The sequence below is a fragment of the Peromyscus leucopus genome, chromosome 5 (genome assembly GCF_004664715.2).
Source record: "Peromyscus leucopus breed LL Stock chromosome 5, UCI_PerLeu_2.1, whole genome shotgun sequence".
Lineage (NCBI taxonomy): Eukaryota > Metazoa > Chordata > Mammalia > Rodentia > Cricetidae > Peromyscus > Peromyscus leucopus.
This window is the reverse complement of record NC_051067.1, coordinates 38793548-38820755: the sequence shown is the minus strand read 5'-3', so window position 1 is coordinate 38820755 and position 27208 is coordinate 38793548. Positions and strand designations below refer to the sequence as shown.

General features: G+C 46.8%; 1 protein-coding gene across 4 annotated transcripts in view; it reads left to right on the top strand.

Annotated features, from left to right (window-relative positions):
- Positions 1–20351: 20351 nt before the first annotated feature.
- Ripor2 (RHO family interacting cell polarization regulator 2) overlaps positions 20352–27208 on the top strand; it is a 213814-nt gene continuing 206957 nt past the window's right edge. The window contains exon 1 of one of the 4 annotated variants that reach the window (XM_037205869.1): positions 20352–20559. In XM_037205869.1, the coding sequence (XP_037061764.1) occupies positions 20484–20559 (76 nt within the window). In that variant the 5' untranslated portion in view covers positions 20352–20483. The remainder of the gene's footprint in view (positions 20560–27208) is intronic. The other 3 variants (XM_037205867.1, XM_028880662.2, XM_028880649.2) reach the window with 3 other exon arrangements.

Here is a 27208-nt window from a genome sequence, read left to right as displayed (position 1 = left end):
TCACCTACGCTGCCGCAAGTAACCCCCACAATTTCATTGGTTTATACAGTTAGATTGTCCCTTTAGTCTGTCATTGGTGGCCCATCTGGGATGAAGACATTGGTTCACACCTTCCCAAGGGAAAAAAAATCACATACGAAGAATGAATCTGAGCACTGCTGCCGGCAGCCCTCCGCAGGGTGAGCCCACATCCTCACATGGCTGCTCCAGCCAGTCTTGGTCTATTGTGATCTCTGCTATGTGATTATTAACAGTGGCTGCCTTAGATAGGGTTACTATTGCTGTGACAAAACACTGTCACCAAAGCAACTTGGGGAGAAAAGGTTTATTTGGCTTACACTTCCAAATTGTAGCCCATTACTGAAGGAAGTAACTCAGGGCAGGAACTCAAACAGGGCAGGAACCTGGAGGCAGGAGCTGATGCAAAGACCATGGAGGGGTCCTGCTTCCTGGCTTGCTCAGCCTGCTGTCTTATAAAAGCCAGAACCACCAGCTCAGGGGTGCTCCCCAAAATGGGCTGAGCCCCCCTACATCAATCCCCAATTAAGAAAATGCTCTACAGGCTTGCATACAGCCCGATCTTATGGAGGCATTTTCTCAATTGAGGTTCCTTCCTCTCTGATGAGGAAGCCTGTGTCGAGTTGACATAAAACTAACAAGGACAGTGCCCTTTCATTCTCAAAATGTCTCGGTCTTACATTGCTGTTTTGCCCATGGCAGCATCAGCATCAGCAGACAGGGCAGTGTGTTTGTGTCTTTTCGTTTCTTACCCTTGCATGGCAGCCCTGTCTTGTTCACTTGGAGTTTTTCTTCATCTCTCACTGTGGATTGCTTTACACTTCAACCATTTCCTCTTAAGATGATTCTCCCGCCCTCCCCCTCTAGTCTCCTTTCACATGCTCAGCTGGGGCACGACGGTTGGAGATGAGTGATCGGGAGTTCGGTGACCTGGTCTGCAGACTGATGACCTCACCTTCTGCCTGGTTAGTCACTGCATCTCCTCCAGAGCACAGAGCTTTCAGCTGCAGGTCGGAGGAGTAGGCTGGACCTCTCAGGGTTATCACATAATACTTGGAAAATGTCAGCCGCCTGTTAGTCACATTTTTCGCCCTTTGTGGGAACAATATAAAGAGATCGTAAAAGAGTCCAGCAAAGAGGACAAATGTCCTTCCTAGTTTTATTAAAGCTGTCCTGGTTAGTCACCAACATCCCCCCGAAGCATGGCTAGGAGTCCTTGCAAAGTGATGCTGTTGCCTGTTGATGTGGATGGAATATGACTAAAGGCTGCACTTCCTATATTAGGAAAGGCACAGCTCTGGGCATGATTTGAGACCAGCAATGCCAGCTCCCCAATACATTAAGCCCCCAGGGGTTCCACTGCTGCTGCCACACGACCCTCAGTTCCTCTGACCTCTAAAAGTAGCTCCTACATCTCAGAGCCCTTGAGTTTTCCCCTAATGCCTGAAGGAATCCTAAGACAACATCTCCCCTCCCTGCCAGCTTCCCAGTGCGGCTGGGGCTCGTCTTTATAATGTCTGCTGTGCCTCCTCTTCGAGAATGCACCGCTCTGCTAGTTATGCTGTTGGTGATGTGGACACTGGTGAGCGTGGTGAGCAGGTTTTTGCCTTTCTGGCTGCCCTTGTCTCAATCCCTTTGCTGAAAACCACCCCACCCCCAAAGCATGTGCTTGGAAGCTGTTGGCCCTTCTCCCTCCAGTCTTTGGTACCCATGGAAGCCTTATTCATCAGTCACCGTGAGTGATCCATAGATGGCCACATGTCTCAGGTGCCAAAGAGAAATGATACCGAGATTCGGGCTGGGGTGAGAGGAGAAGAGCTGCCCTCTCCTTTGCAGCTGGGAAGTGAGCAGGTGCTGCTAGAGGCCATCTTTGTTCCCTGGAGATGAGGCCAGCTCAGTGGGAAGAGAGGCTGACAAACGGAAGAAGCATTTCTGAGAACAGCATCCTGGCACCTGACCTCTCTGTGCTTCCAGCCAGTCTGCGGCGGGGGTCAGTGAGTCAACTAAAGCCTCCTTCATGTGCATGCTGCTTCATGTTTCTGCCACATGTAATAAAAGGGAGTCCCAGTTAAAACAGCAAGAAAATGTGTTTTCCTTTGCAGAGGGTTGCCTTTTAACACTAGTTAAAGTCTTTAGCCCCCCCCCCCAAAAAAAGGGTTTGTATGGCAGAATTCCTAGAGGGGTGCTCTAGCCATCCCGTTTAGGGTCAGGCACCCCCCACCATCACCACCACTCATTCTCAACCCTTTGGGCAATCGCAGGATTCTTCATAAACTCCATTGTGTATGCACATCACATTTTCATTTGAACTGAGCTAGAAAACTAGAGATGCTCAAACCCCACCTTCCTATGAGCACCTCATCTGCCTCATAAGGAGACTGGTCCAGATCAAAGATTATCCCCATTGGCCCAAAGAAGTTCCTAGCTTGGATCCAGGCCTGAGGAGGTCACTTGGAGGGGGGCACCCAGTCAGAGTGTTTCTCCTTATAGCTTCAGCTGCCGACCCTGCAGTTAGATTTAGGAGCATCACTAAGAGAGGGTCAGCTGAGCTGGAAGCGTGTCCTAGAAATGCCATTTCTCATCCCGCCTCCCATTCCAGCCTTCTCACCCTACATTTCAGACAAGCGCTGCACATGGCAGCAAGAATCCGGAGTTTTCCTTATCCTTTTATTTATATGTTTTTAGAGGTAAAGTGGATTTTCAGTCATAAGATGTTAAGTTCTGAAGATCTAATGTAGAGGGTGATCGTAGCTACCAATAGTAGAGACATAACAATTTGCTAAATGATTAGGTCTTCAATGTTCTGACCATCCAAAATAAAAGGGTGGAGAGTGTTAACTAACTTAACTGTGATCATTTCACAACGTGCACACACATCAAGTCATATCATACACCGTAAGTTCATGAAAACATACTTGTGCTTACACCTAAAAGACAAAGGGTAGGAAACCATAGACACGTTGCCGACCATGTATGGAAATAAATAAGCTGACTGCAGAGATATGTTCACTGAATGACTACGTCTTTGTAGATACATGTGTGTTAGCTTCTGTTCTCTTCACTATGACAAACATCTTGTAGAAGCAACTTTTGGAGGAAAGCGTCTGTCTGGGTTTGTTTCGAGGGTGGGAAGGCTGGTAGTCGGGATGGAAAGTGACTGGCCACATTGCATCCGCAGTCCAGAAACAGAGAGAGCTGAACTCCAGCATTCCACTTGTCCCCTCCTTTTAAAAAAAGGGCTAATAATTTATTATTATTATTATTACTATTATTATTATTATTATTTTAAAGATGTATTTAGTTTTATTTTATGTGTATATACTGCATGTATGGATGTGCTCCACATGTGTGTCTAAGTGCCCTCAGAGGTTAGATAGAGTGTCGGATTCCCTGGAACTGGAGTTATAGGTGGTTGTGAGCTGCCTGCTGTGGGTGCTGGGAACCAAACCCCAGTCCACTGCAAGAGCAGCGAGTGTTTATAACCCCTGAGACGTTTCTCCAGCCTCCTGCCCTCTCCTTTTTTAATCAGTGTGAGAGTGAGGCCCCCATCCCAGGGATTGGTGTCCCCCACCCCCAGGTTTGATCTTCCCACCTTAGGCAAACCTTCCTAGAAATGCCCCCTATACACACCCAGAAGCATGTTTCATAGGTAATTCTAAAGCTTGTCAAGTTGAGAGTGATGATCTACCATCACCATATATAGTCCGTGTGTGTGCTCATAAATAATGAATATTAGTACATATATCCATGTGTGTGAATAGATACAATCTAGGAATAAACACAAACGTTCTCTCTCAGCAGGAAGGGGAAAACAGAGAGGGAATGGGAGGCATCAGTGAGTCAGTCACATACTAGACAAATTAAAACCAGGAAACAGGAACAGCAGCCAGGAGAGTAGGACTCCCAATAGCCTCCTGGATCCATAGGCGTTTCCCTTTGGACATTTTTCTATGTTCATTCATGGATCTCAGGAGTTCAGGTTCCGTCCAGAGCTGTGGGATTGCAGGAACATATCCAACAGAGTTCCAGCAACATGCTCTGAAAACAGGACTCCTGGGTGATTCTTTAAGGAGATATTGGGGAAGTGTAGATGGGCCAGGCCAAGCAGGGGAGCTTGTGAGAGCACATTGCACCTTTGAGAATTTCTACCTGGAGGAGCTGGGCTGTCAGACTTCCTCCCTGGCAACTGGCACTCTCCGGGAAGGCCTGCCGTGGAGGACGAGAGGGCATATACTCCCACACCTTCTGTCCCTCATGGTGTCAGCTGTGATTCTAGGAGATGGAAGACAGAAATGAAAGAGTACAGAGGGGGCACACAGGCATGGGGCATGGAAGGCACCTCAGTTTGTGAGGTTTGCATGTGAAATCCCCCCATTAGCTCATGTATTAGAACACCTGGTCACCACCTCGTGGTGCTCTTTTGGGGAACTGTGGAAACTTTGTGAGGTAGCTCACACAGGAGGGAGGTGAGGATGCTACTCATCTCCGGGTTCTGCCTGAGCTCTCTGCTTCCTCATCTGTGAAGACGTAACAAGCCAGGCACAGCCTCCGACCGCGCAGGCGCAGCACAGTAACGGCTCTGCCTTTCCCACCATGATGGACTAAAAAAAACCCCACAAGCCAAATTAAATAGATCCTAAAGCACCTCTGTCAGCCTTCATCCCAGTGACAAGTAGCCAACACACTGGGATGAGCAAAATGAAGAGCTGCAGTAGTCAGGGATGGGTAGACAGGCAGGTAAGTAAACAAGTGACAGATGATTGTATGAGTAGACAGGTGACAGATAGATAAGTGATAGATGCAGGTAGATAGGAATATAGACAGAGGGTGACTGATGGGTAGACAGCAAGTAGATAGATGATCTACACATAGGTAGGTAGATACATACAGTCAACAGATGATAGATACGTAGACAGAAAGTAAGGAAATCGTTTATAACGGACAATTGCCTCACATAATTGTGGAGGCTGAAGTGCCCCATGGTCCATTACATCTGAGCCAGAGGCTCAGGAAGGACAGCATTGTGATGAGCCCACACCCAAAGGCCCAGAAACCAGGAGCTGTGCTATCCACCCCTTTGTTCTGATCAGGTCTGCAGTGGGTTGCTGATGCCGTGTGTGCTGGATGATGTCATGTGTGCCAGTGGGAGCATATCTTCTTTATTCAGTCTTCTGACATACATGCTAATCTTTTCAGGAAACATCTTCACAGACACCATGCTTTGTGAGCTATACGGGCAGCCTGTATCAGCTGATACACAAAATCGACAATCACAGTGCCCATCAAAGCACCACAAAATAGTACACACTGGGCAGTAGCTGGGCTCGACTGCTTCAGGAAGATTAAGCAGCCCATTAAGACAACTATGTTGTCTTTGAAGATTCACACTATCACCTCCCCCGCCTATCACAGCCCCTATCACCTCCCCATGCCATCCTTCCTTCATCACCTCCCTTCTGCAAACAACCCCTCTACCATCCCCCCACTGCCTCCCGTATTTTCCCTAAGCATACCCTCCTGCCTTCACCTCCTGCCAACACCTCCCTTATCCCTCTCCTGCTGTCACTCCTGACTCCATCACCTCCAGCCCTGCGCTTCCGTGGTTTCCTCACATATGCTGGCTAAGTTTTATGTCAGCTTGACACAGCCAGAGTCATTTTTGGAAGGGTGACCCTCACCTGAAAAAAAAGAAAAATGACCTCACCTGGTCATTTGGCCTGTGGGCAAGTCGGTGGTGTGTTTTCTTGATCGATGATTGGCCCAGCTCACTGTGGGTGGTGACACTCATGGTCTGGTGGTCCTGGCTGCTGTAAGAAGGCAGGCTGAGCAAGTCTCAGAGAACAAGACAGTAAGCAGAGATAGGTGGAGTTTTCTCATCCCAGCAGTCACTTCCCAAATAGCCACAAGAGAGTCTTATTATCAATTATAAATATTCGGCCAATAGCTCAGGCTTGTCACTAGCTAACTCTTACACTTTAAATTAACGGATATTTCTTATCTACCCTCTGCCACGTGGTTCATGGCTTGTTACCTTGTTTTCTACATGTCCTGTTTCCCCTGCACCTGCTGGCGACTCCACTGACTCCCCTGTTCTTCCCAGATTTCTCCGAGTCTGGCTCTCCTGCCCAGCTACAGGCCAGTCAGCCCTTTGTTAACCAATGAGAGTACTGCATATTTACAGTGTACAAAGACTGTTCCACAGCAAGCCGGGATCTTCCATGGTCTCTGGTTTCTGGCCTGACTTCCCTCAGTAACAGACTGCGCTATGGAACTGTAAGTTAAAAATAAACCCTTTCCTCCCCACATTGTGCTGGTCACGTTTATGACAGTCGTAGAAACTCTAACTAAGACATCACACACCCAGCCTAACTCTCCATGGCTGGGACCACCTGCCTTTTGAGCACAGTTGAACGAAAGTTTTCTTTCTGGGAATTGGACAAAAGACTGAATCGTATTTATTCTGGTTTGGACAGGGGCACTATGGATTAGAAAGTGAGATTGGCACTGGGTGGGGGGTGCCTGGACTTGTGTCCAGTGGCGTGAAGAATATCCAGCCGCAGGGAGAAAAAAGACCAAAGATTTAGTATTAAAAGCAGCCTAATAGCTAATTCTTCAGCACTAGCGATGCTTCCGACACTGGGTCCTCATGGATGGGTCCCTTGGCTCCTTCCCACAACCCCACAGGGCAAAAACTAGTGGCTGTCGTCTAAGACGCCGAGCACTCAGATCTAAAGCCATTTAGCAGTCACGCAGCCATGCAACTGGAAAGGATACAGTCAGGGGCCAGCCCTGGGGCAAACCCAGAGCTGAGCGCTGACCACGAGGCCAGGGGAAGCAAGCTAAGTTGGAAGCCCAGGTCAGACTTGGTGGCTTGCAAGGTCAAAAAAGGGCTAGTCAGATTGCTATGTGGGCTCCTGCTGGCCTAAAACACATGCCTTATACTGAATGACCTCACCCACTTCTTAAGGATGGTGGTATGTATTCAGTAGCATCTCCCACTGCCCACTGATGGTACAGAGGAAGGGGTTGAGTGGGTGGGTTAGCCTGGCACCCCAAATTCCTGCTATAAATACATGTGCTTTGCTTTTGTCGATTATTACAAGTTTTTACATCAGATCATCATGTCATCTATGAATAAACACCATTTTCTTTTTCCCCATCCATACATCTTTTTATCTACTTTTCCCTTCTCCACTGAAAATTTGAGCTTGTAGTAATAGTGAATCTCTACTGTTTGCAACTAAAAGAATCCAGCAAGGAAATCCACTCTTGATGAAACGGGAAAGAAACACAAGAGTTTCCCACTTTTCCTGACCTTCAATGTTTCCACTGCTACCCCAGACCCCAGGAAGAGTATATGGGGGTTCACCATGTTAGATTCTAGGGTCTGATTAGGCAGAGCCTGGGCAATACAGCACTGATACCTGGCTGGTCTCTGACATCTCTGCCGCAGCCTCCCCCTGTGGCCCTGTGAAAACGTGAGTGAAAAATACCTTCAGGAAAAATCCTCTCTGGAGAGAATTGTAGGATTGCTGTGCAGTGAGCAGCCCTGCACTGTGAGATTTGAAGAGATCACGCTGTGCATTTTGATCAAGTTCAAGGAGCTGTGTTTTCTTGCTACAGGTGTAGAGAAACTGGCAGGTGTTCTCTGAGAGCCATGGAGAGGGAGAGAGAAAGGACAAGTCTGAGAACTTCTTTCATAGTTTAAGTAAGAAGGCGATGTTATCTTCTATAGTCATGTTCTACAGCCAATAGAGCAATCCAACGTCCTATTACACACATTATAATCTGTACAGAAGAGTAACCGTGGGCCAGCCAGGCTGATGACCTGAGTTCGATCCCCAGGACCCATATGGTGGGGGGAGAAAGATGACTCCTGCAGCTTGACCTCTGACCTCTACATGGGTACCATGGCACAACACACACACACACACACACACACACACACACACACACACACACGCATGCATACACACACACACACACACACACACACACACAAAATGTTTTTTTTAAGGAGATTAATCACATTTTCACATTTGATTCCAAAATGACTGAATATTAAAGGGTAGTTGTTATTATGATTTAGAACACAAGACATATACACTTAAATTTTAGTATGAGTGTTGCTCCTTTTGTCCAATTGTTCAATTTATGATTTTCCTCAAATGTAGAGATGTTATAGCATATATAAATGCAGTATATGCAGTGAATGTGTAATACTTGTTAGCAAGTGAATATTCTTAAAACTTCCTTTTGTCATCTTTTCTGAGCAAGACATTTTTAACAGAGCATTTACTTCTCATGGAACTTACGTGGAGGACTATTCGATCCTTCATATCAAATCACAGCTTATATTTCTAAAACTGAAGTTGAAGAACTATATTCAGAATGTCTGATTTTCAGAGTTAAACTCATAAAATTGATACTTTGTCAAAAGATATATAACAGTGATTTTATATAAAAACGCAAAAAGTAAAAAAGATCTTTGTCAAAAATCATAACCATGAGTAGCAGAACAATGTGACTGCGATCTCCCTCTCCCTCCCTCCCTCTCTCCCTCGCTCTCTCCCTCTCTCTCTCCCTCCATCTTTCCCTCCCTCCCTCTCTCTCTCCCTCCCTCCTTCTCTCTCTCCCTCCCTCCTTCTCTCTCACCCTCCCTCCTTCTCTCTCACCCTCCCTCTCTCTCCCTCCCTCTCTCTCTCTCCCACTCTCCCTCCCTCCCTCCCTCCCTTTCTCCCTCTCCCTCCCTCTCACTCCCTCCTTCTTCTCTCTCTCCCTCTCTCTCCCTCCCTCTCCCTCTCTCTCTCCAATCGCACACACTCACAACCGTCTTTCCCTGGGAACCAGGTCTCAGATCTGAGCTCAGCAAACGCTGCAGGAAGCACTGTCCAGCTCTTGCGTCCTGTTCACCTCCTGTCGTGACTGTCACTGTAGATGACAGGATCCTCTGGCTATGCCAAAAAACCAGGGAGCAGTGCCTGGGAAAAACTCAGCTCTGAGGCTGTATTTCGGATGTGGTTTGCATGGGTTCCACAGCAGCTCATGAGTTGAAAATACCTTGTGAGGTATTGTGAGGGTGGAAATTTAACTTGACTGTGGTGTTTGGAGGCTAAGCACTGGGGAAGTGACTGAGATGATATTAAAGTCATCATGGCGGAGAATCTAGGATTGAATACAGGTGGCTTTATTATAAGAGGCAAAGAGATAATAGAAACATCCCTGTCTCCTACCATGTGACAACCTGTACTGTCTCAGCCTTAGGGATTATGCACAAGGAGACCATCACCAGATGCAGGCCCTTGCCCATGGGGGGAAAAAAAACATGATTCAAACTAAGCTTCTTTAATTTACATAGTTAGCAGTCTGGGGTATTCTGTTACTGTAATAAAAATGGACTGATATGTCATGAAGTATTTAGAGCTCTAGAGGTACACTGTTAGTTACTTTCCTTGTTGCTATGACAAAGGTCCCCAAAGAAGCAACTTACAGGAGAAAGGGTTGGTTTTGGCTCCTGGTTTAGGAGAACAGCCCATTGTGGCAGGGAAGGCATCATGGCTGGAGTATGAGCCTTCTTGCTCACATCTGGGGAAATCAGGAAGATGGGGAGTGCTGGTGGTGTACTGGCTTTCTGCTTTCTCTATTTTAGTTCAGCCTGGAACCCCAGCCCGGGGGTTGGTATCACGCATATGCACACCTCTGTTAATTAATCATCCCTGGAAACATCCTCACAGACACACTCAAAGGTGTGTCTCACTAAAGTTCTAGGTATTTCTTTGTCCAATGGAGTTGACAATGGGAATAAATTATCACACACACTATCTAACTGCCGTGCTAGTAGAGCTGTTGCCCTGGGCCCAGAAGTAAAAGAAGCAGCATCTCTCTTCTCTGATCTTCAAACTGCAGAACCATGCTGTCCTGCTCCGCATCCTGTGGTCATGCCGCTGGCCAGCCCGGCCAATAAGTTGCAGTTGGAGTCTGGCATACACGGAGGCACTTATCCGGCTCTAGCTGCAGCAAGCTCTCAGGCTTTCCCATTGCAGAGCAAGAAGGTACTGTAAAAGAAGGGATGTCACGGGATGACCCCACCTGCATCTGTGCCTCACGTCTCCTGACGATGTGCCCCAGCAGATACGGGAAGGAGGGCCAGGAAATAGTTGGGATCGGGCTGTGATTGGTCCAGCAGAGAGAATGCTCCAGTGGGAGAAATGTCCAGATAAATCCTCACACTGGCAGAAACTTGAGGCTGTTAAAACTTGCTCTCCAATGGTCAGCCTCCCTGCTTTGCCCAAGACTTGGGGTTTCTCAGGACATCAGAGTTCTAGCACTGAAACTAGGAACATATCCTACAACTAGCCTGGGTTGGGTATGGTAACTTTATGGTAACTGTTACTACTCACTAATGAGTTCATTCCATTCAGATTCTACGCTCGTGGAGCAATTTGCAGAATTTAATTTGGGTTTCCAGGTATTCAGGGGGTAATACTGAGTCTGACATACTTAATAAATACTTGTGCTTTTGAAATGTTATCATTTATTTAATTTTTAAAAACACATTAGTGCAAATGTTTTGTTTTTCTTATATTTCTTCTTCCTCTTTAGATATCATCATATTTTCTTTCTTGGATTCGCACAAGGACACTTGCTGTCTGTTGAGGTTTGCTTGGTGCGAGGCGGTCCCTGAGGCGGGTCTCTCTTGGTGTGTTGGTACTTAACTGCTCCCAGGACCTCAGCCCCGGCTTGTAGCATGCTGACTCCTTTAAGGCTACAGCGAGTGGCAGTGGCTGTTCTCATGAACATCCATCCCCTTTGTCACAGTTCATCTTCATTGTCAACCCAGCTAGACGTGGAATCACCCAGGAGACACACTTCTGGGTACGTCTGTGAAGATGTTTCCCGATGTTTGACTATGGAAGGGAAACCAACCCTGGATGTGAATGTCAGGATTCATGGGCTGGGATCCCAGACTGAGTAAAAAGAGAAGAAAGCTAGCTGAATATGAGTGGCCACCTTTCTGTGCCCATTCACAACAGATGTGATGTGACCATTGCCTCATGCCCCTGCCACCATGCCTTCCCTGCCACGGTGGACTGAACCCCCAAACCATGAGCCCCAATGCTTTTTAAAATGTTATTTTTTTATATGCATGGGTACTTTGCCTTGCTCTTCTGCCACCGTGGCTCCCACAGACAGGTTGCTGTGTTCCCTCGCACCTTCCACCCCTGAGCCCAGTTACAACATGTTCATCCCCTACAGCGTTTGCTGATGCATGTCTCCGGTTTAAAGGGCCTCTTTCTACCTCTTGAAACAGTGCCCATCTTGGAAAAACACACTTACTTTTATGGTATTGTTTTATGGTACGTGTGTTTTGCCTGCGTGTGAATCAATGCGATTTGTGTGAGTCTGATGCCTGCAGAGACCAGAAGAGGGCGTCAGACCCCTGGAACTGGACTTACAGGTGCTTGTGAAGCCCCATGTGGGTGCTGGAAATTGAACCAGGTCCTCTGAAAGAGCAGCCAGTGCTCTTAACTGCTGAGACATCATTCCATCCCTGACAGTGTCCACTTTTGAAGGTGTAACTCAAACCTGCCTCAATTTCCCTCCTCCTCATGGGCCTAGTTCTCCAATGGCTCTGCTCACAAAGGATTCGTTGCTTCAACTCTGACACTGGCCAGTGACTTCTACATCTGTCTACCTTCTCTGGATGTGAAGTTTTTGGGGACTAACCCATGTATTACCAGACTCTGTACGTTCAGTGATTGCACTATGATTTTTCAAAATGAATTGGATTATCCTGGCACTAGAGAAACTGTCCAGTTTCTTGAACAACCTTTCTGGAGTAGGCTGGGCAGATTCCCAGGAGTACAGAACACTTGGCAGATACCAGGGAGAGCAGTTCCACGCCTGCCTTCCTCATCTCCCTGAATTCACTTCCCCTCTTTCTGAAAATGCGCAAGAACATTCGTCATCCCAGCCAGACTCACGCTGGGAACAGAATGAAGCTTTGGGACTCCGGGTTTGTTGCACGGTTTTAACAAGACAGCACTGACTATGCTGTGTGCTTACACACAAAATGCAATGCCTAACGTCGCCGAAGAACACGTTGACGTTACAGCAGAGGGGACTGATTAGTAATGGCTCCTGACACAGAAACAGTCCTGTGTGATGAGCCATGCAGCCTCTGAGGTTGCCTCAGGAACTAGCTAGTTCTGTGGTGACTGACACCCATCCTTTTGAGCGTCTGCCTACTTTTCTGTGAAGTGGCTGTGGATCGGTGACATCTGAGTCCTCTGGCTGTGCAGTTCTGGGGCATTCCGATTCCGTGATTCACTGCCATCTAAAAAGAGGAGGAGCTCCCATTGAATCATGGACCTTTCACCTCCTGCACTTCTGGCAGGGCTGAGAGTCCCAGGTCACAAGGGTCAGAGGAGAGCCTAGCACTCTACAACAGTTAGAAGGAAGTCTATCTTTTCTATTTTTTCCTTCTTCTTTTGTGTCTTGGAGATACGGTCTCGGCTCTGTAGTGCACGACCTAACTCACTAGGTAGCCCAGGTTGGCCAGGAATTCACAGCCATCCTTCTGCCTCAGCCACTTAAGTACTGAAACTGCAGGTCGGAACCACCACCCTGGACTCTTCGCTATGTCCTGAGACGTCTCTGGCTGGGGCTTCTCACAAAAGTTGAGCTCATCACTGCTTGAGAGTCACTTCCCTTGGTGAGTCAGGGCTGTGCCCCAGGGCTGATGGAGCCAGCAGGGAGAGCTGGCCTGGCCTTGACCGCTCTGTGACACACCGATGCCCACTGGTCTTTATTTTCATAATAAATTATTCTAAGATTCAAAGCTATCTGGCCCTTATCCCAGAAGAAAATAAAAGTCTTCCTTAAGGTCTCATAGGGAAAGTTAGAGCACTCTCTAGGATAGACCTGGAGTGGCCAAAATGCCACGCTCACAGCCAGCTGTTCCCATGGCCATTCCGTGTGTTTGGGCATGACCTGCCTCCAGTGTCTGAGGTAGAAGCTTGGAATTCTAGTGCTTTCTTTTTGCCTCGGGAGCTGCGCCTCCACCTCATCTCCTGGACAGCTCCTTTCTCTCTCTTCCAACAAGCCCACACTGCTGTATTAGCTCTCTTTCTTCTGGGGTGTGTGTGTGTGTGTGTGTCTGCCCCTACTTCCTCTGGAGACCCCACATCCCCAAAGTCCCACAACTCTCCCAAGATAGCTCCATTATCTGTTCAGACACATGGGCCTGGGGGACATTTCACATTCAGAGCGGCATTTTTCAGTCACTCTGACTCTAAAGATGGGTTCAGGCGACAAAACTGGGTCATGAAAACACCTATTAGGAGCCTGTAAAGGAGGTGTCAGTGGTGGGTGTTGGCAACTTGAGTCAGGTCTGTGACTGTAGGGACAGCCAGACAGAAGAGCAGGGAAGTAACTAGGTTGTAAAATCACCAGGATCTGGTGTTGGTCTGGGTGTGTGTCCCGAGTACAGGGATCAGGGAGGCCACCAAGGCTGAGGGCCTGAGAAGGTGAGCTGTTCACTGAGACATGAAATGCTGGGGTCACTGGGTTAGGGCAAAGTATTCATAACTAAAAAGTCTCCATGTCATGATTTGGGAGCTGGTTGGTGTCCTCAAAGAAAAGGAAAGCCTGCTGCAGACTTGATGTTGTCTAAGGAATAGAAGAACTGTCTGAATCTCTCATTCTTCACTCTTCATTCATTGTCTTTGTCAAATCCACAATGCATCCTTAAAACAGAATGCTACTGCCAAACCAAAGTAGTCTTGAACATACAGGGCACCAAGAATGTTTACTGCGGTGCTTATTCATTTAATTTGAAGAGTTAGTATAGATTATAGTTCAATATATGGGCTCCTACTTTTCAGATTTATTTATTTTACTTTATGTGTATGAATGGTTTGCCTGCATGTCTTATGTGCACACCTGTGTGTCTATTGGATCTCCTGGAACTGGAGTTACAGAAGACTGTGAGCCATGATGTAGGTGCTGGGAATTGAATCTGGGTCCTCTGCAAGAGTAGCAAGTACTCTCAACCTCTGAGCCAGATCTCCATTGTCCCATGTCCAAATTGAAAGAGGGGGTTTATGGAGTCATATGACTGACCTCCTCTGGGATGCACGCATCACATAATTATCATGTAAAGTAATAGCTATGTGATCTCCACATTGTTTATCAGCATGCAATGTCTAACAACATGTGGGAGAAAGGAAACAAATAATCATAACTACATAAAGCACACCTGACTGTCTCAGTAAACGTGTGTAGCTGACCCAACAACCCACACCTGCTTCAGATCATCTTTCTTGCTTTCAAAGAATCCACTGAACATCCAGCTTCTTCCCCATGTTGGTGAAAGGAGAGAAGTCAGTCAGGTGGAGAGCTGCCATTTCCCCATGGTGTGTGATAAGCTTTTACTTCACAATAATAACAAGTTTTCTCCAGTGACTTTCTTTAAGAAGTCTGACATGTACCTTGACCCAGCAGTCTCCCTTCTTTACCAAGTAATTAAAGGTCTCTTTCTCCCCAGGGCAGTTTTCAAGTAGAAGCCTACACACTGACATCCTTCCTCCAGAGTCCAGCCTCCAGACTCCATTTACTGAAAATGAGTTGGAGAGGAAAGAAAGGAAAAATCCGACAGTTATACTTTTTTCCACCCATATTGTTCTTAGCCAGTCATTCCAGCTGAGTCTCTGAAATTTTCACCATGGAATTCCATGACTTAAGAAAATGTAATGGCATCGTGGGCTGTCACAAAAGAAAAACTTGACACCCTATGCTTGATGCCTGGGGAAGGAAACACTCCACAGGACAATTTACTTAAAGCGGTTATGAGAGTGTACACCATCAGAGAGAAGAAAAATCTCAGAAACTCACAAAATGGGCCCCAGGACCCAAGCCCTGGCCTGCAGCACCGTGGATCTGACCAGAAACAACCCAGGAGGGCTGAAGAGTCCTGGGCTTCATGCCCCCTCTCCCAGACCTCAGGTGATTACAAAGACAGACTGGTGAGATTTGATTTAAATTCCTAAAAGAAGCTTGACCTGGTGGCTCACACCAGCAATCCTATCACTTGGGAGATGGAGGCAAAAGAATCAGGAGTTCAAAGCCAACCTTGGTTACTTAGGGAGTTAGAGGAGAGCCTGGACCACATGAGGCTCTGTCTCTAAACAATTAAATAAACTAAAATAATAATTCCCCCCAAAGAGAATGAAAAGAAAACTTTCAACGTCCTCTGTTTAGACTGTGCTGTCTTCCACCAGTCCCTGGTCTGTCAGTCTTGCTTCTTGTGAGTCTTTCTTCTGTTGTCAACCTACGTCAAGTGACAGACAGACAGGAAGCTGGGGCAGTGAGTAACTGTAAGGGATAGAGAAATGACCCACTCAAGGTAGTTTTGACAACCACACTGATTCAAGTTTCTAGTCCTTTTATTAATGGCCAGACCAAGAGTGGGTGTGTGCCTCCAAAGAGTCTCTTGTTTCCTGACCTCAGGAGTACAGCATTTTAAAAGATAAATCCACAATTACATCAGTGTTTAAGGAGGGTAGGTTATGTTAGTGAGGGATTTGGGGTGGCCTAGTAACATCTGCTTTCTTTGTAAAGCTCAGCTACTACATGTTACTACATGACATACTTAGAATGTTTTATATATATATATATATATATATATATATATATATATATATATATATATATATATATATTTGTTATGATATACTTGGTGTGATATACTACTACTCACATACTACATGATATACTTGGACTATGGTCAAGGTCACAGACAGTCTCAAAAATGTTGTCAAGGCAAATGTGGCTATTTGGGGGTGGATGGCTAAGAAGTGACCAGGCAGGCACAAAAGAAAGTTACAACATTGTAGTCAGAAGGTTTCTCTGGTCCCACCAGGCTCCCACAGTCCCATGGCCCACTTATAAAATAATTACTCAGAAGTGTATATTAATTATAACTGCTTGGCCACTAGCTCAGGCTTATTACTGACTAGCACTTACACTTAAATTAACCCATAATTCTTATCTATATTTAGCATGTGGCTTAGTACCTTTTCTCAGTTCTGCCCTGTCATCTTGCTTCCTCTGTGTCTGGCTGGCGACTCTTTACTCGGCCTTTCCTCTTCCCAGAATTCTCCTTGTCTGCTTGCTCCACCTATACTTCCTGCCTGGCTACTGGCCAATCAGTGTTTTATTAAACCAGTATACAAGGGCATTATCACACAGCATTTCCCCTTTTCTGTCTAATCAAAAAGGAAGGTTTTAACTTTAATATAGTAAAATTACATATAATAGAACAGTTATCAAGAAAAATTAAAGTTATAATATCTAGTCAATTTGTATTCTATCATCTAGCCTATATTTGTGAGTCTAAAGTTTCATATCTAATTTATCTTTTATTATAACCAAGGGAAATTATAACTATCTACTCTTCAACTACATCAAAGACCCCAGAAGGATATAATATTACCTAAGTAAACAGGAAATGCATTGTAAGCAACTTCCAAATCTAGAATGGCAGAGACAGCTGGCTACCTGGACAGTTACCCAAAGTTCTTCTGCAACATTGGAGAATCCATCTTCAGTCCACAGGCCTAGAGTCTCTCAGTTGCTTCTCTCTGTGTCCTGTAGAATGTCTGGCAGTTTCTTCTGTGAAGCAGGAACCTAAAGGACCATCTTGGCTTGCAAAGTTCAGTGGTCACCTTCCTGTGGGTCCTGCATGTCCAGTTTATACAACATACTGTCAATCAGTTGACACAAGGGCACTTTTTTGCCCAGTGGCTAACTTTTGCCAGAAAGAAAGCAAACTCTATAATGAGTTTATTCAATGCCCATCATCCTCCTTCAAGTAATTAATGCTGCCAGGAGTAGACGTGTCTCTTTGTCCAGAAAAGTCTAAATTTTTAAAACATTTTAAATACCATATTCTGTAAATCTTTGAAGTATTTGAAGATTACCTACCTAATTGAAATATATTTATGTATACCTAGAAAACTAACATGACTATGTTTGATCATCATAGATGACTAATTTTTAATCTGTATTTCTTAATTATGCATTACAATTTTAAATGAGCTGCACAAACATAATACCTTAAACAAGAGTAGAAATATACATAAAGTATAACAAAATTAACTTTAAATTTGTATCAATAAACTAAAATCCATAGCAATGTAAAACATTTTAAACAAGTAGTTGTTCTTTAAAAGTAGATTCAATAATCTACCCTTTCATTCTATCATATCTATATCATGACATGATATCGCCATTACCTTAGTCATTTCAATGTGAGTGGAGACTTCCAACTACATCCATTCCTATGCATCCTGAGCACTGTTTCTTTGGGCTGAATTTGCCATCCTAGGGAATTTTGCTGTTATAGTCAAGAAGACCTCACCTTTGATGGATTGTGAGCTAATGTTGACCTCTGACATACCTTGTGTTTCTAAAGATGGAACCTGGAGCATAGGCATGTGGTGAGGGTCCAGGGCTGAGGGTCCTGTCTAGGCATGCTGCTACAGTTTGTGTCAAGGTTCAGAGTGGTGGCGGCTCCTGCTTACAAAGACATCCTGGGAATAGAGTCAAGCTTTACCAGCTGCCTCTAGAAGATGGAAAGAGGTCCTTCCCTGGTGTATTCAGATGGCATCACGGGATCAGTTCAGAGTTGGACATCTGGAAGTGTAAGGTGGTAAACTTACAATGCTTCAAGCCACAAAACTACAGCGACTTTTTATGGAGGCAAAGAGAAATGAACACACTAGACTCTTATTTAATAAAGATTTAGTACATGGGGGTGGGGGAGCCGTGTCCAGATGTCCATAGAGGTCAGAAGAGGGCACCTCATCTCCTGAAGCTGGAGTTACAGTCCATTGTAAGCTGCCCCACACGGGTGGTGGGAACCAAACTGCAGCCCTCCGTGAAAGAAGCAAGTGCTCTTAACCACTGGGCCATCTCCCCAGGCCCCATCATCTCTATTTAGTCTATGTTAATCGTAAATCATGGCCGCTGACAAGAGGCAGCAAGTCCCTGTGCTGAACACAGCTCCTCATCCTTGGTGGCATTTGAACTTGTGTAATCACCGGCATGCCCTCGGGTAACCGCTCTCATTCTTATCACCATTTTGCAGATAGAGAAACTGAGGCAAAGGAATGTTATCATTTTGTGGCTACTAAATCAGCTGTTAAGTTGGCCGCTGAGAGTTTACACTAGACCTGTCAGAGCTGACTGCCAGAGACTACATCAGTTACACCCTAAAATGGCATGTGATCCCATTTCAGCTTGACAGCACCAAGGTCTATAACTACTCTCACCTGAAGATAAAGAAAACATGGCACAGCGCCTGAGCGACACCTGTTACAGAACTGTGTACCTCTGAGGTTTCTTTACGTTTCTTCCTGACTGGCCATCATCGTTGCTCGAGCATCTGATATCACTCCCAGGAAGCCCTCAGAAGGTTGGCCCTGTTCTCGTATGGAGAGAAGGGAAAGGCTCAGGAAATCACTGCCTTCCCGAGAGACAGGGAATCAGCAGTCAACAGCTGGGAAGAAGAGACTTGGGTAGTGAGCGTGTAGTGCCTACTGGGTGGACGGACTTCTCATCCTCTCCTGAGTTCTCCATGCTCCTCTAGGTAACTCTCACTCACACTCCTGAGGGTAACCCCTCACTCACACTCCTGAGGGTAACCCCTCACTCACACTCCTGAGGGTAACCCCTCACTCACACTCCTGAGGGTGACTCTCACTCACACTCCTGAGGGTAACCCCTCACTCACACTCCTGAGGGTAACCCTCACTCACACTCCTGAGGGTAACCCTCACTCACACTCCTGAGGGTAACCCCTCACTCACACTCCTGAGGGTAACCCTCACTCACACTCCTGAGGGTAACCCTCACTCACACTCCTGAGGGTAACCCTCGCTCACACTCCTGTAGGTAAACTCTGAGTTTGAGCCCCATCACCCATATAAAAGCTGGGCACTGGAGAGATGAAAATTGGAGGATTCTTGTACCTTGCTGGCCAGCCAGCCTACCCTGCTCAGCAAGTGACAAGTCCCAGTGAGAGACCCTGCCTCAAACCAGACCAGTGACTCACAGCTATGAACACTTCAAGAAATGGACTAAAGGGTAAACGTGTGACTCAACAGGCCACACTCCAGCTTCCACGACCAGATTCTCCTTTGTTTTTTGTTTTTTTGTTTGGTTGGGTGGATGGGTTTTGGTTGTTTGTTTGTTTGTTTTGTTTTGGGGGAAGGTTTCATGGGCAGAAGGCAGAAGCAAGGGGTAAGGGAGATAAGTAAGACTGCACACATGCGCGCGCGCGCGCGCGCACACACACACACATACACACACAAGCGGAAGGCTGGAGAGGTAGCTCAGTGAGAGCACTTCCCTAGCATACGCGAGGCCCGAGACTCATTGCCCAGTCCAGTAGCCACAGCAGACGCGACAACAAATTTCAGTGTGAATGGATAAATGAGTCAAGAACAGGGGGAAGAGATGAGTGGGGAGGTTCAGGCACCCAGCTTTGAAGACAGGATATCAAGCTGAACTGTGCAGGAGGTCTGGAGGCGTGGCTTAGCTGTTAAGAGAGCACTGACTGCTCTCGCCCAGGACCCAGGTTCAGTTCTCCACACCAGCCTGGCGGCTTACAGCCATGTAACTCCAGTCCCAGGGGCTCCAGCACCCACTTTGGCCTCTGCAGTCACAAGGCAGACAACCATACACATAAAATTTAAAAAGAAAGAGTAACTCAAAGGAGTCAAGTGGGTGCAGGAAAATCGCTGAGTTGAGTTCACATAATCATTCTATTTATTCAGCAACTATTTACTGCTCACCTGCCGAGTGCCAGGCACTATTTCTAGGTCCTAGGAGCCCCCTACTGAATAAATGATGTGGTTGAATGTGGGGTGCGGTAGGGTCTCAGCAGCGAGGCCGGCCTGTGGTTGCAGTCTGCAGGCAGGGTTCCCATTTCAAGTCATTCCCGTGCCAGCAGACACACCTGCCCTCCCCCAGCCACTGTTGGCTCCCGTGACGCACAGGGGACAGAGGAGCCCAGAGGTCTGCTGCTAGAATAAATTACCACGCCACCGTGTTCATGCATAAAACATGGTACAGAAGGCTGAGAGAGGCTGGGCCCCAGGCTGCTCAGGCCAGCAGCCGCCTTGGGGCCGGTCGGGAGTTAGAGGAAGGGAAGGGACGCTAGAGATAAAGGAAGCCAACAGAAACCTAAGACGTAAAAGGAAGAGAGAGAGAGAGAGAGAGAGAGAGAGAGAGAGAGAGAGAGAGAGAGAGAACAGACAGACAGACAGACAGAGGAGAGAAGAGAGAGTAGCTTTAAAAAAGTTCTTTGTGATCTTTATGCCTCTGGACCTGACTTCTGGAATTGCCGCAGAGACCTTTGGTGGACCGGTCATGAGGTCTTAGGCCGCTGTTTGGGGACCATGGTGTTGCCTTCGAGACTACACTGGATCAGAAACAGGCCATGGAGGGACAGGATCCGGAGGCGGCGGCTCCACCGTGAGTGTCCCCGGAGGAATGGCCCCCGACTTTTGTCCCCACCCCTACTTGCTCCTCACACTTGCCCCCCTGTGTTTCCCCTCCTCACCTGCCTCCCTTGAGCTTGCTGCACCTACTTCGGTGAAGTTTCTACGCCCCACCCCGCCTCTCTTTCCTGTTTCTTCCCCACAGCCTCATCCCAGTTAGAGGTAACCAGATACAGCCTGTGCCAAGTGGCCAGCGGGGAGGGGGGGGGGGCTCTTTGCTCCTCCGTCTAGATGGGAAAATACTCGTTGTTCATGGTGTTGTGTGAACTGATCTTCTGCTTGTTACGCCGAGTACAAAGTGGGATGTCCGAATGCAGACAGTGAACTGGGAAGGGGGTGAAATTCCAGGATCAATGAGTCCGTTTCTTTAAAGGGCTGCATCGCGTGTTTCTTTGGTGATCAGACTCACAGGAAGGTTCCTTTGGAGTGGGCAGGAATTACGACCAAAAATGAAATGTTGGTGTGGGAATAATCGGAGAAAGTAAAAGCCATCCAAATATGCACCAAGACCATTATCGTCAACAAGTAATAGATGGTTGGACAGTGTGACAGAGTCAACGGACTGGAGACTGGGGGTGAGGAAGAGAGAGGGGTCTGTTTTCGTGGGGGAAAGGAGGCATTTGCTTCCTACTTGGCTCTGTCACGACAGAAACTGATGAAACTGTGATAGCTTAGAGCTGACCTTTGCCCTAGTATGAAGTGATAACGGGGAGTGACAGAGACCGTTGTAAGCCAGACGCCACGTGTCCACACAGGAGTGCCCACCATTCACCCTCATTATGACCTTGTCATAGTTTACAACTTTTCAAATACAAGTGAAGAAATTAATTTCTAAGCAAAAGCTTTCAAATTTCAAGGTTGGCATTTAATTCTCTACATTTAAACATGTCGTTAATGGTCTCGTACAAAATGGACTGGCTGTTTACAACCAGTTACCAAACTGTTTTATTTGTGGGGTGTTGTTCTCATTAGAGACCTGTCACATCCTGTCATTTGTACCTAACAGCGTGTTGATGGGTCCTCCTTGTGTGTTAAAAGGCCTTGGTGCAGACCGTAAAATCAAGATGAATGAGTGGTTTGGGATGATGTCCAATGCACAGTCGTGACCCACTAGTTTAGTTGGGATCTAAACGGCATTTACATACAAGGAAATATTTTACACCCAGCAATACTTTTATTTTTCGTTCGTATAGCTGCAGAAGCCATTAGTGATTTTCCTGGGACTTCAGCCCTGTGATCAACTGCTTCTTTCACTGGAGGTGTGCGTGCGTGCGTTCGTGTGTGTGTGTGTGTGTGTGTGTGTGTGTGTGTGTGTGTGTGTGTGTGTGTGTGAAAGTGGACCCAGGACCTTGTGGATGTTAGGCAAGTGCTCTACCATTTATCTATATCCCTAGCTGTTTGAACTATGTTTTTTTTCTTTTGTTTGTTTGTCTTGCTTCATTCTGTGTGTATTGGGAAGTAGCTCCAATCTCGCAGGTTTGAAACAATACCTCTGTTGGGGTGTGGAGGTGTCACCAGGAAAAGGGGGAGCCTGGACTTGCATGGTTTCATCAGTGTGGGTGCAAAGTCAACTTAATCCCTAAAAGTTGTGGAAGCCGGCTTCACCTCAGAGATGATGTTTGGATTGTGAAGCTGATTTCTGGGTGTTGTGCTATGATCTGCACACAGTTTCAATATGAAATGTAGGTAGACATTACATCTAAGCTCAATGTTAGGCAGTTACCAGCAAAATAAGTATGTGTTTACTTATCGACGGTATTACTTATGTTAGTATGTATACTTGTACACAGTAGGCATATACTTATACTGTATATAAGCAAATATACAGACACTTACTCTTAGGAATGAGCATTTCGAGAGTTCTGACATCCCTTCAGGATGGTCACAGATCTTGATGTGTTACCAGTCCTGAAAATAAGTGGAGAATGGAGCCACAGTTTGGGGGACTCAGCAACTCAGAGAAGATCTGTGCATATTTAGAGAAACTGAACTGAAGGCGTGAAGGGAGAAGGGGTGAGAACATCAAGGGGAGAGCCCTGAGGGAGCTCATTATTGCCCACACCAGTCTACAAAACTACCCTGATATTTTGGAGCTGCTAAAACCTGCCTTGATAACTTCTCACTCTTCTGTCTGTGAGGCTTTTCTCACAGCACAGTGTCCAACTGAAGACTCAAGACTTTCAGTCCTATTTGGTCAATGGGAAAAAAAAAGTTGGTTGACCCCAGTTTTCTCAAACACATAAGGGATCTTGAACTGTAGTTAAGAGATGCATATGCTGTGACTTCTAAGTCCATGCAGACATTGCTAATCAATCACATCTCTCCCTCTCACTCCAGGAGCATTGTTAGCATTAACATCCCTTCTAACAAAGCACCCGAGGCTACTGGTCTAACAAACTAGTAATGGCTTGTTAGTTGAAACCTGTACTTATGTCTTGTTGCTTCATAAAGTTCATTGCCTTAATTAGTTAGCTCAGTTTCCATGAGTGAAAAGTCTGGGCATAAATTAGCTAAAGCATCTGCTAATTCACTGGTCTCCCAATCATGAGATCAATGTGTTGCCTGAATTTCATCTGGGTTTTTATCTAGGTGCCGAATTCATTTCCATGTGGCAGCCGGCCTGTAGGCCTCATTAGGCACTGGCTTCCCAGGGTTCCCTGTCCACTCCTTGGGTCACTTTCCACTACTTGCCCATTTGCCTCTTCAAGGCCCTTAGAGTCATTTGTTACTGCTAATCTCTCCTTTGACAGGCTTGATTGAGCAGGTTAGACTCCAATACTCAACATCCCTTTGGATTAGCTCAGAACCAGCTGACCAAGCACCTCAATGATATCTCCTCAGCCCTTCATCTTTACCTTAAATCATAATCTGACTGGGGAGGTAAACATCAGCATATCCATTCACAGATCTTGCCTATACTCAAAGTGAGGGAATGATACAGGGCATGTGCACTGGAGACAAGAATCCCAGGGCCTTCTGAGAACTCTGTTTACCAGGAAAATAATGTCATTCATACCATACAACCTAGATTTTTTTTTAACTACTGAAAAGCTTTATTTATTTATTTATTTATTTATTTATTTAGAGAAATTTTAAGTGTACAGACAGGCTGATAAAGGGTGTCATGAGTCCCATATGCCTGTCACTTAAATGCAACATGTTAATAATTTGTCATATTTACTTCATTTATGTCCCAGCTGAAACATTTTAAAATAAGTTATAGACATTATGACATGTCAATTCTAAATATTTTGGTAAGAGTGCCTAAATAATGTCATTTTTCTACTTCACCACCAAATAAAATTCACCATGTCCCCCTGACATTATTTAATACCAGGTAAATACTCAGATCTTCCTGGTAGGAACTTATTCTTAGTGTGTGCCACATGGCCACAACCCTAAGCAAAATACGCCTTTAGTTTAGAGAGACCTGTCTTAGTTAGGATTCTATTACTGTGACAGAACACTATAAGCCAAAGCAACTTGTGGAGCAAAGAGTTTATTTGGCTTACAGGTCACAGTTCATCACTGATGGAAGCCAAGGCTGAAACTCAAGGCAGGAACCTGGAATTGAGTATCGAGCCATGAAGGACCTTGGCTTACTGGCTTGCTCCTGGTGGCTTGCTCAGCTTGTTTTCTTATAAAACCTAGGATTACCTGACCAGAAGTGGTACTGCCCAGAGTAGGCTGGACCCTCCCACATCAATCAAGAAAAACGGCTCACAGACTTCCCAACAGGCAATCTCCTGGAGGCATTTCTCAGTTGAGGATCCCAGATAACTCTAGCTTGCATCAAGTTGACCAAAACTCACCAGGAGAGGATCCAAACCCTTTAGTGTCGTTCTGCCATAGTTAGTTGGCTCCATTTTCTGAAACACATAAAGGGATCCTGGACGGCAGTCGCGAAGCTGCATAGACAACAACTGCCAAGTTCACCCCAACATTGCTGACCAATGTCTGGTGCGTTCCCCACCTCCCAGCCCCACTGCTGGCCCAGCCTTAGGCTGAAGTTTGGGTCGAATGAGAACTGTGTTCAGGGTGGGGATATGACTCACTGGAGCTTAGTGGGTTCTACCCCAGCTCTGCAAATGAAAACAAAAGAATAACAAGATCAGTGGCTCCTGGGTGAGACGGCTCAGGAGGTAAAGGCCCTGGGCACCAGGCCAGACAGACAGCACAAGTCTAGTGTCAGGGAGCCATGGGAGTAGAAAACTAACTCCTGCAACTTGTTTCCTGACCTCCACAAGTGTGCTGTGACACACATGCATGCGCACGCACGCGCTTGTACACACACACACACACACACACACACACACACACAATCATAGCATATCACCCTCCTTTGGATATTTGCCTTTAAAAAAGAGGCCATTTGAGGGGGGGGGAAGCCTGAGCTACTTCACAGACCCAAACATGGGACTCTGGGCAGATATTGGAGAGCGGGCTCATCTGTGCCCTGTGACCCAGACTGAGCCACTGAACTCTGACCTCCCAGGGGAAGAGAAGTCTACAGAGCAATATCAAGGGTACACGTGCACTTTTTCTGAAGTCAAGGTCTCTATCCATAGCCCAGGCTGGCCTGGAACTCATTATATAGCATAGGCTGTCCTCAAACTCTCTGTGAGCATTTTGCCTCAGCCTCCTGAGTGCTGGGGTTACAGGTGAGTGCCACCCTGTCCAGCTTGTGCCTAGACTTTGTAAATGATGACAGTGATGTTGGGCAGGGCTTGAGTATGAGAGCTGAGCAATGAAGCTTGGGTACTCTGCAGCCATGTTCTTCTTCAATCTGCCGCTCGGGAGAGGTTAAGAGAAAGCAAGCTTATCTCTTCAGTTTGAAAACAAGATCTGGCTTCAGATCCTTCTCTGCAATGCAGTGTTCGGCCTGAACTGTAAAACTGTTATTGTAATGATGTCAACCTCACTGTATTTTGTGGGACTTAGAAGACATGAGGTATGTCAAGTGTCAACACCATGTCAGGCATAGGGCTATTGAGTAGAGGGAGCCTAAGACTGGTGACAGTGGACTTAGGGCAGTGGGGGGGGGGCTGCCATCAGGGGAATGTCATGCCAGATGTGGCACCCTTCCTTCCAAAGCTTTGCACCCTCCCCCAGCATCAGATGAATGCACAGTACCAGGCTGAAGGCATCATGGACACCACGCCATGGAAAAGGCACTCTTGGCCTCTCAGGACAGGCCACCTGTTCTGGGAAAGGGAATGAGTGTCAGCCATCACCCGAGAGTGCTAGTTTCTCATGCACATGAATGCAAGCAAGCTCTGGAGCCCACAGAGAAGGCTGCCTTCCCTCCCTACAAAGGCAGAATTTGGATGGAGCAGACCACGGGGTGGTGGCCTCTGTGGACCTCGTCAAACGAAGGGGACCAAGTGCCATGTGTTCCTCCAAAAGACAACAGTGACAAAACTGCTCTGCGCTGCGATGAGGAATGTGACCGCCTCAGTGACAATTACTGTGGCTCAACCGACTTGCTTTGCTTCACTCACTGGCCATTCTCCCGCCTCAGCATGGTGGTAGTTTTCTTTAGTGGGGAGGATTTTTTCTTCCCCATGTGTATGTATGTACATGCATGTGTGGGTTCAGGGGGTGTATGTTCACCCATGCATGCACATGTGGAGGCCAGAGGCTGATGCTGAGTGTCTTCCTACATTGCTCTCCACCTTAATATTTGAGATGAGGTCTCTCCATGAACCTGGCCATTTCAGCTAGACCAGCAGGCTGGTCAACCCCAGGGATAAACTTCTCTTTCCCTTCACCCCAGAATGGAGATTACAGGTGTACCCTGCTGTGCCTGACTTTATGTGGGCGCTAGAGATCCAAACACAGGCACTTAGACTTGGGTGGCAAGTACTTTACACACTGAGCCATCCATCACCCGCCCACCCCTCAGCCAAGGTGGCAGTGTTCTTCGTGTGGCTGGGTGAGAAGGGGACCTCACCGGGTGGAGGTCTGAGTTCCGTAGACCATCCTCTGTACTGTGGTTGGTGTGCGGGTGTGACAGGGCTGTCCTGTCTGTGGCTGCCTGCTCTGTAGAGGAAGGTAAGAACACACTTTCCTATTCCCACCCAACACAGAACATAGGAGGAAGCCATGGAATCTCCAGTACTTCCTACTGTCTTCAGTGCCGAGCAGGCCTCCGGGAGATAAAGTGGCCTGGGCAGAGGCATTGCCTTGAGCCAGTGGCTCTCCTGGCAGCCTCTGAACCCAGGTCCACTGCTCTGCCAGATGGTCCCGCTTGCTGGGCGACACAGCATCAGCTTACAGAGCAACCCGACTGACTCTTGGCTCTCTGTCCTCTGACCTGCCCCTTGGCAAGACTGGTGGGCGGACACCGTGCTTCAGTCCCACTCAAGTTTCCCCTGGCTCCTCCCTAGAGGACTTCATGGGACATGGGGACAGCTATGGCTGTGGATTTAGCTTTTCAACAAGGAAGCCGAGTCTCAGAAATCCCAGAGCACGGCAGGAGCGGCATGGCTGACTCCCCGTGGCATGGCTGACTCCCCGCCCGGCTGCTCTCATGTCTTGCTGGGTTCTGACTTAGAGTTGTATGTGGCTGGCGTATTTCTTGGTTGGGCGCTAGAGATCTCAGAGCCACAGAACCTTTAGTT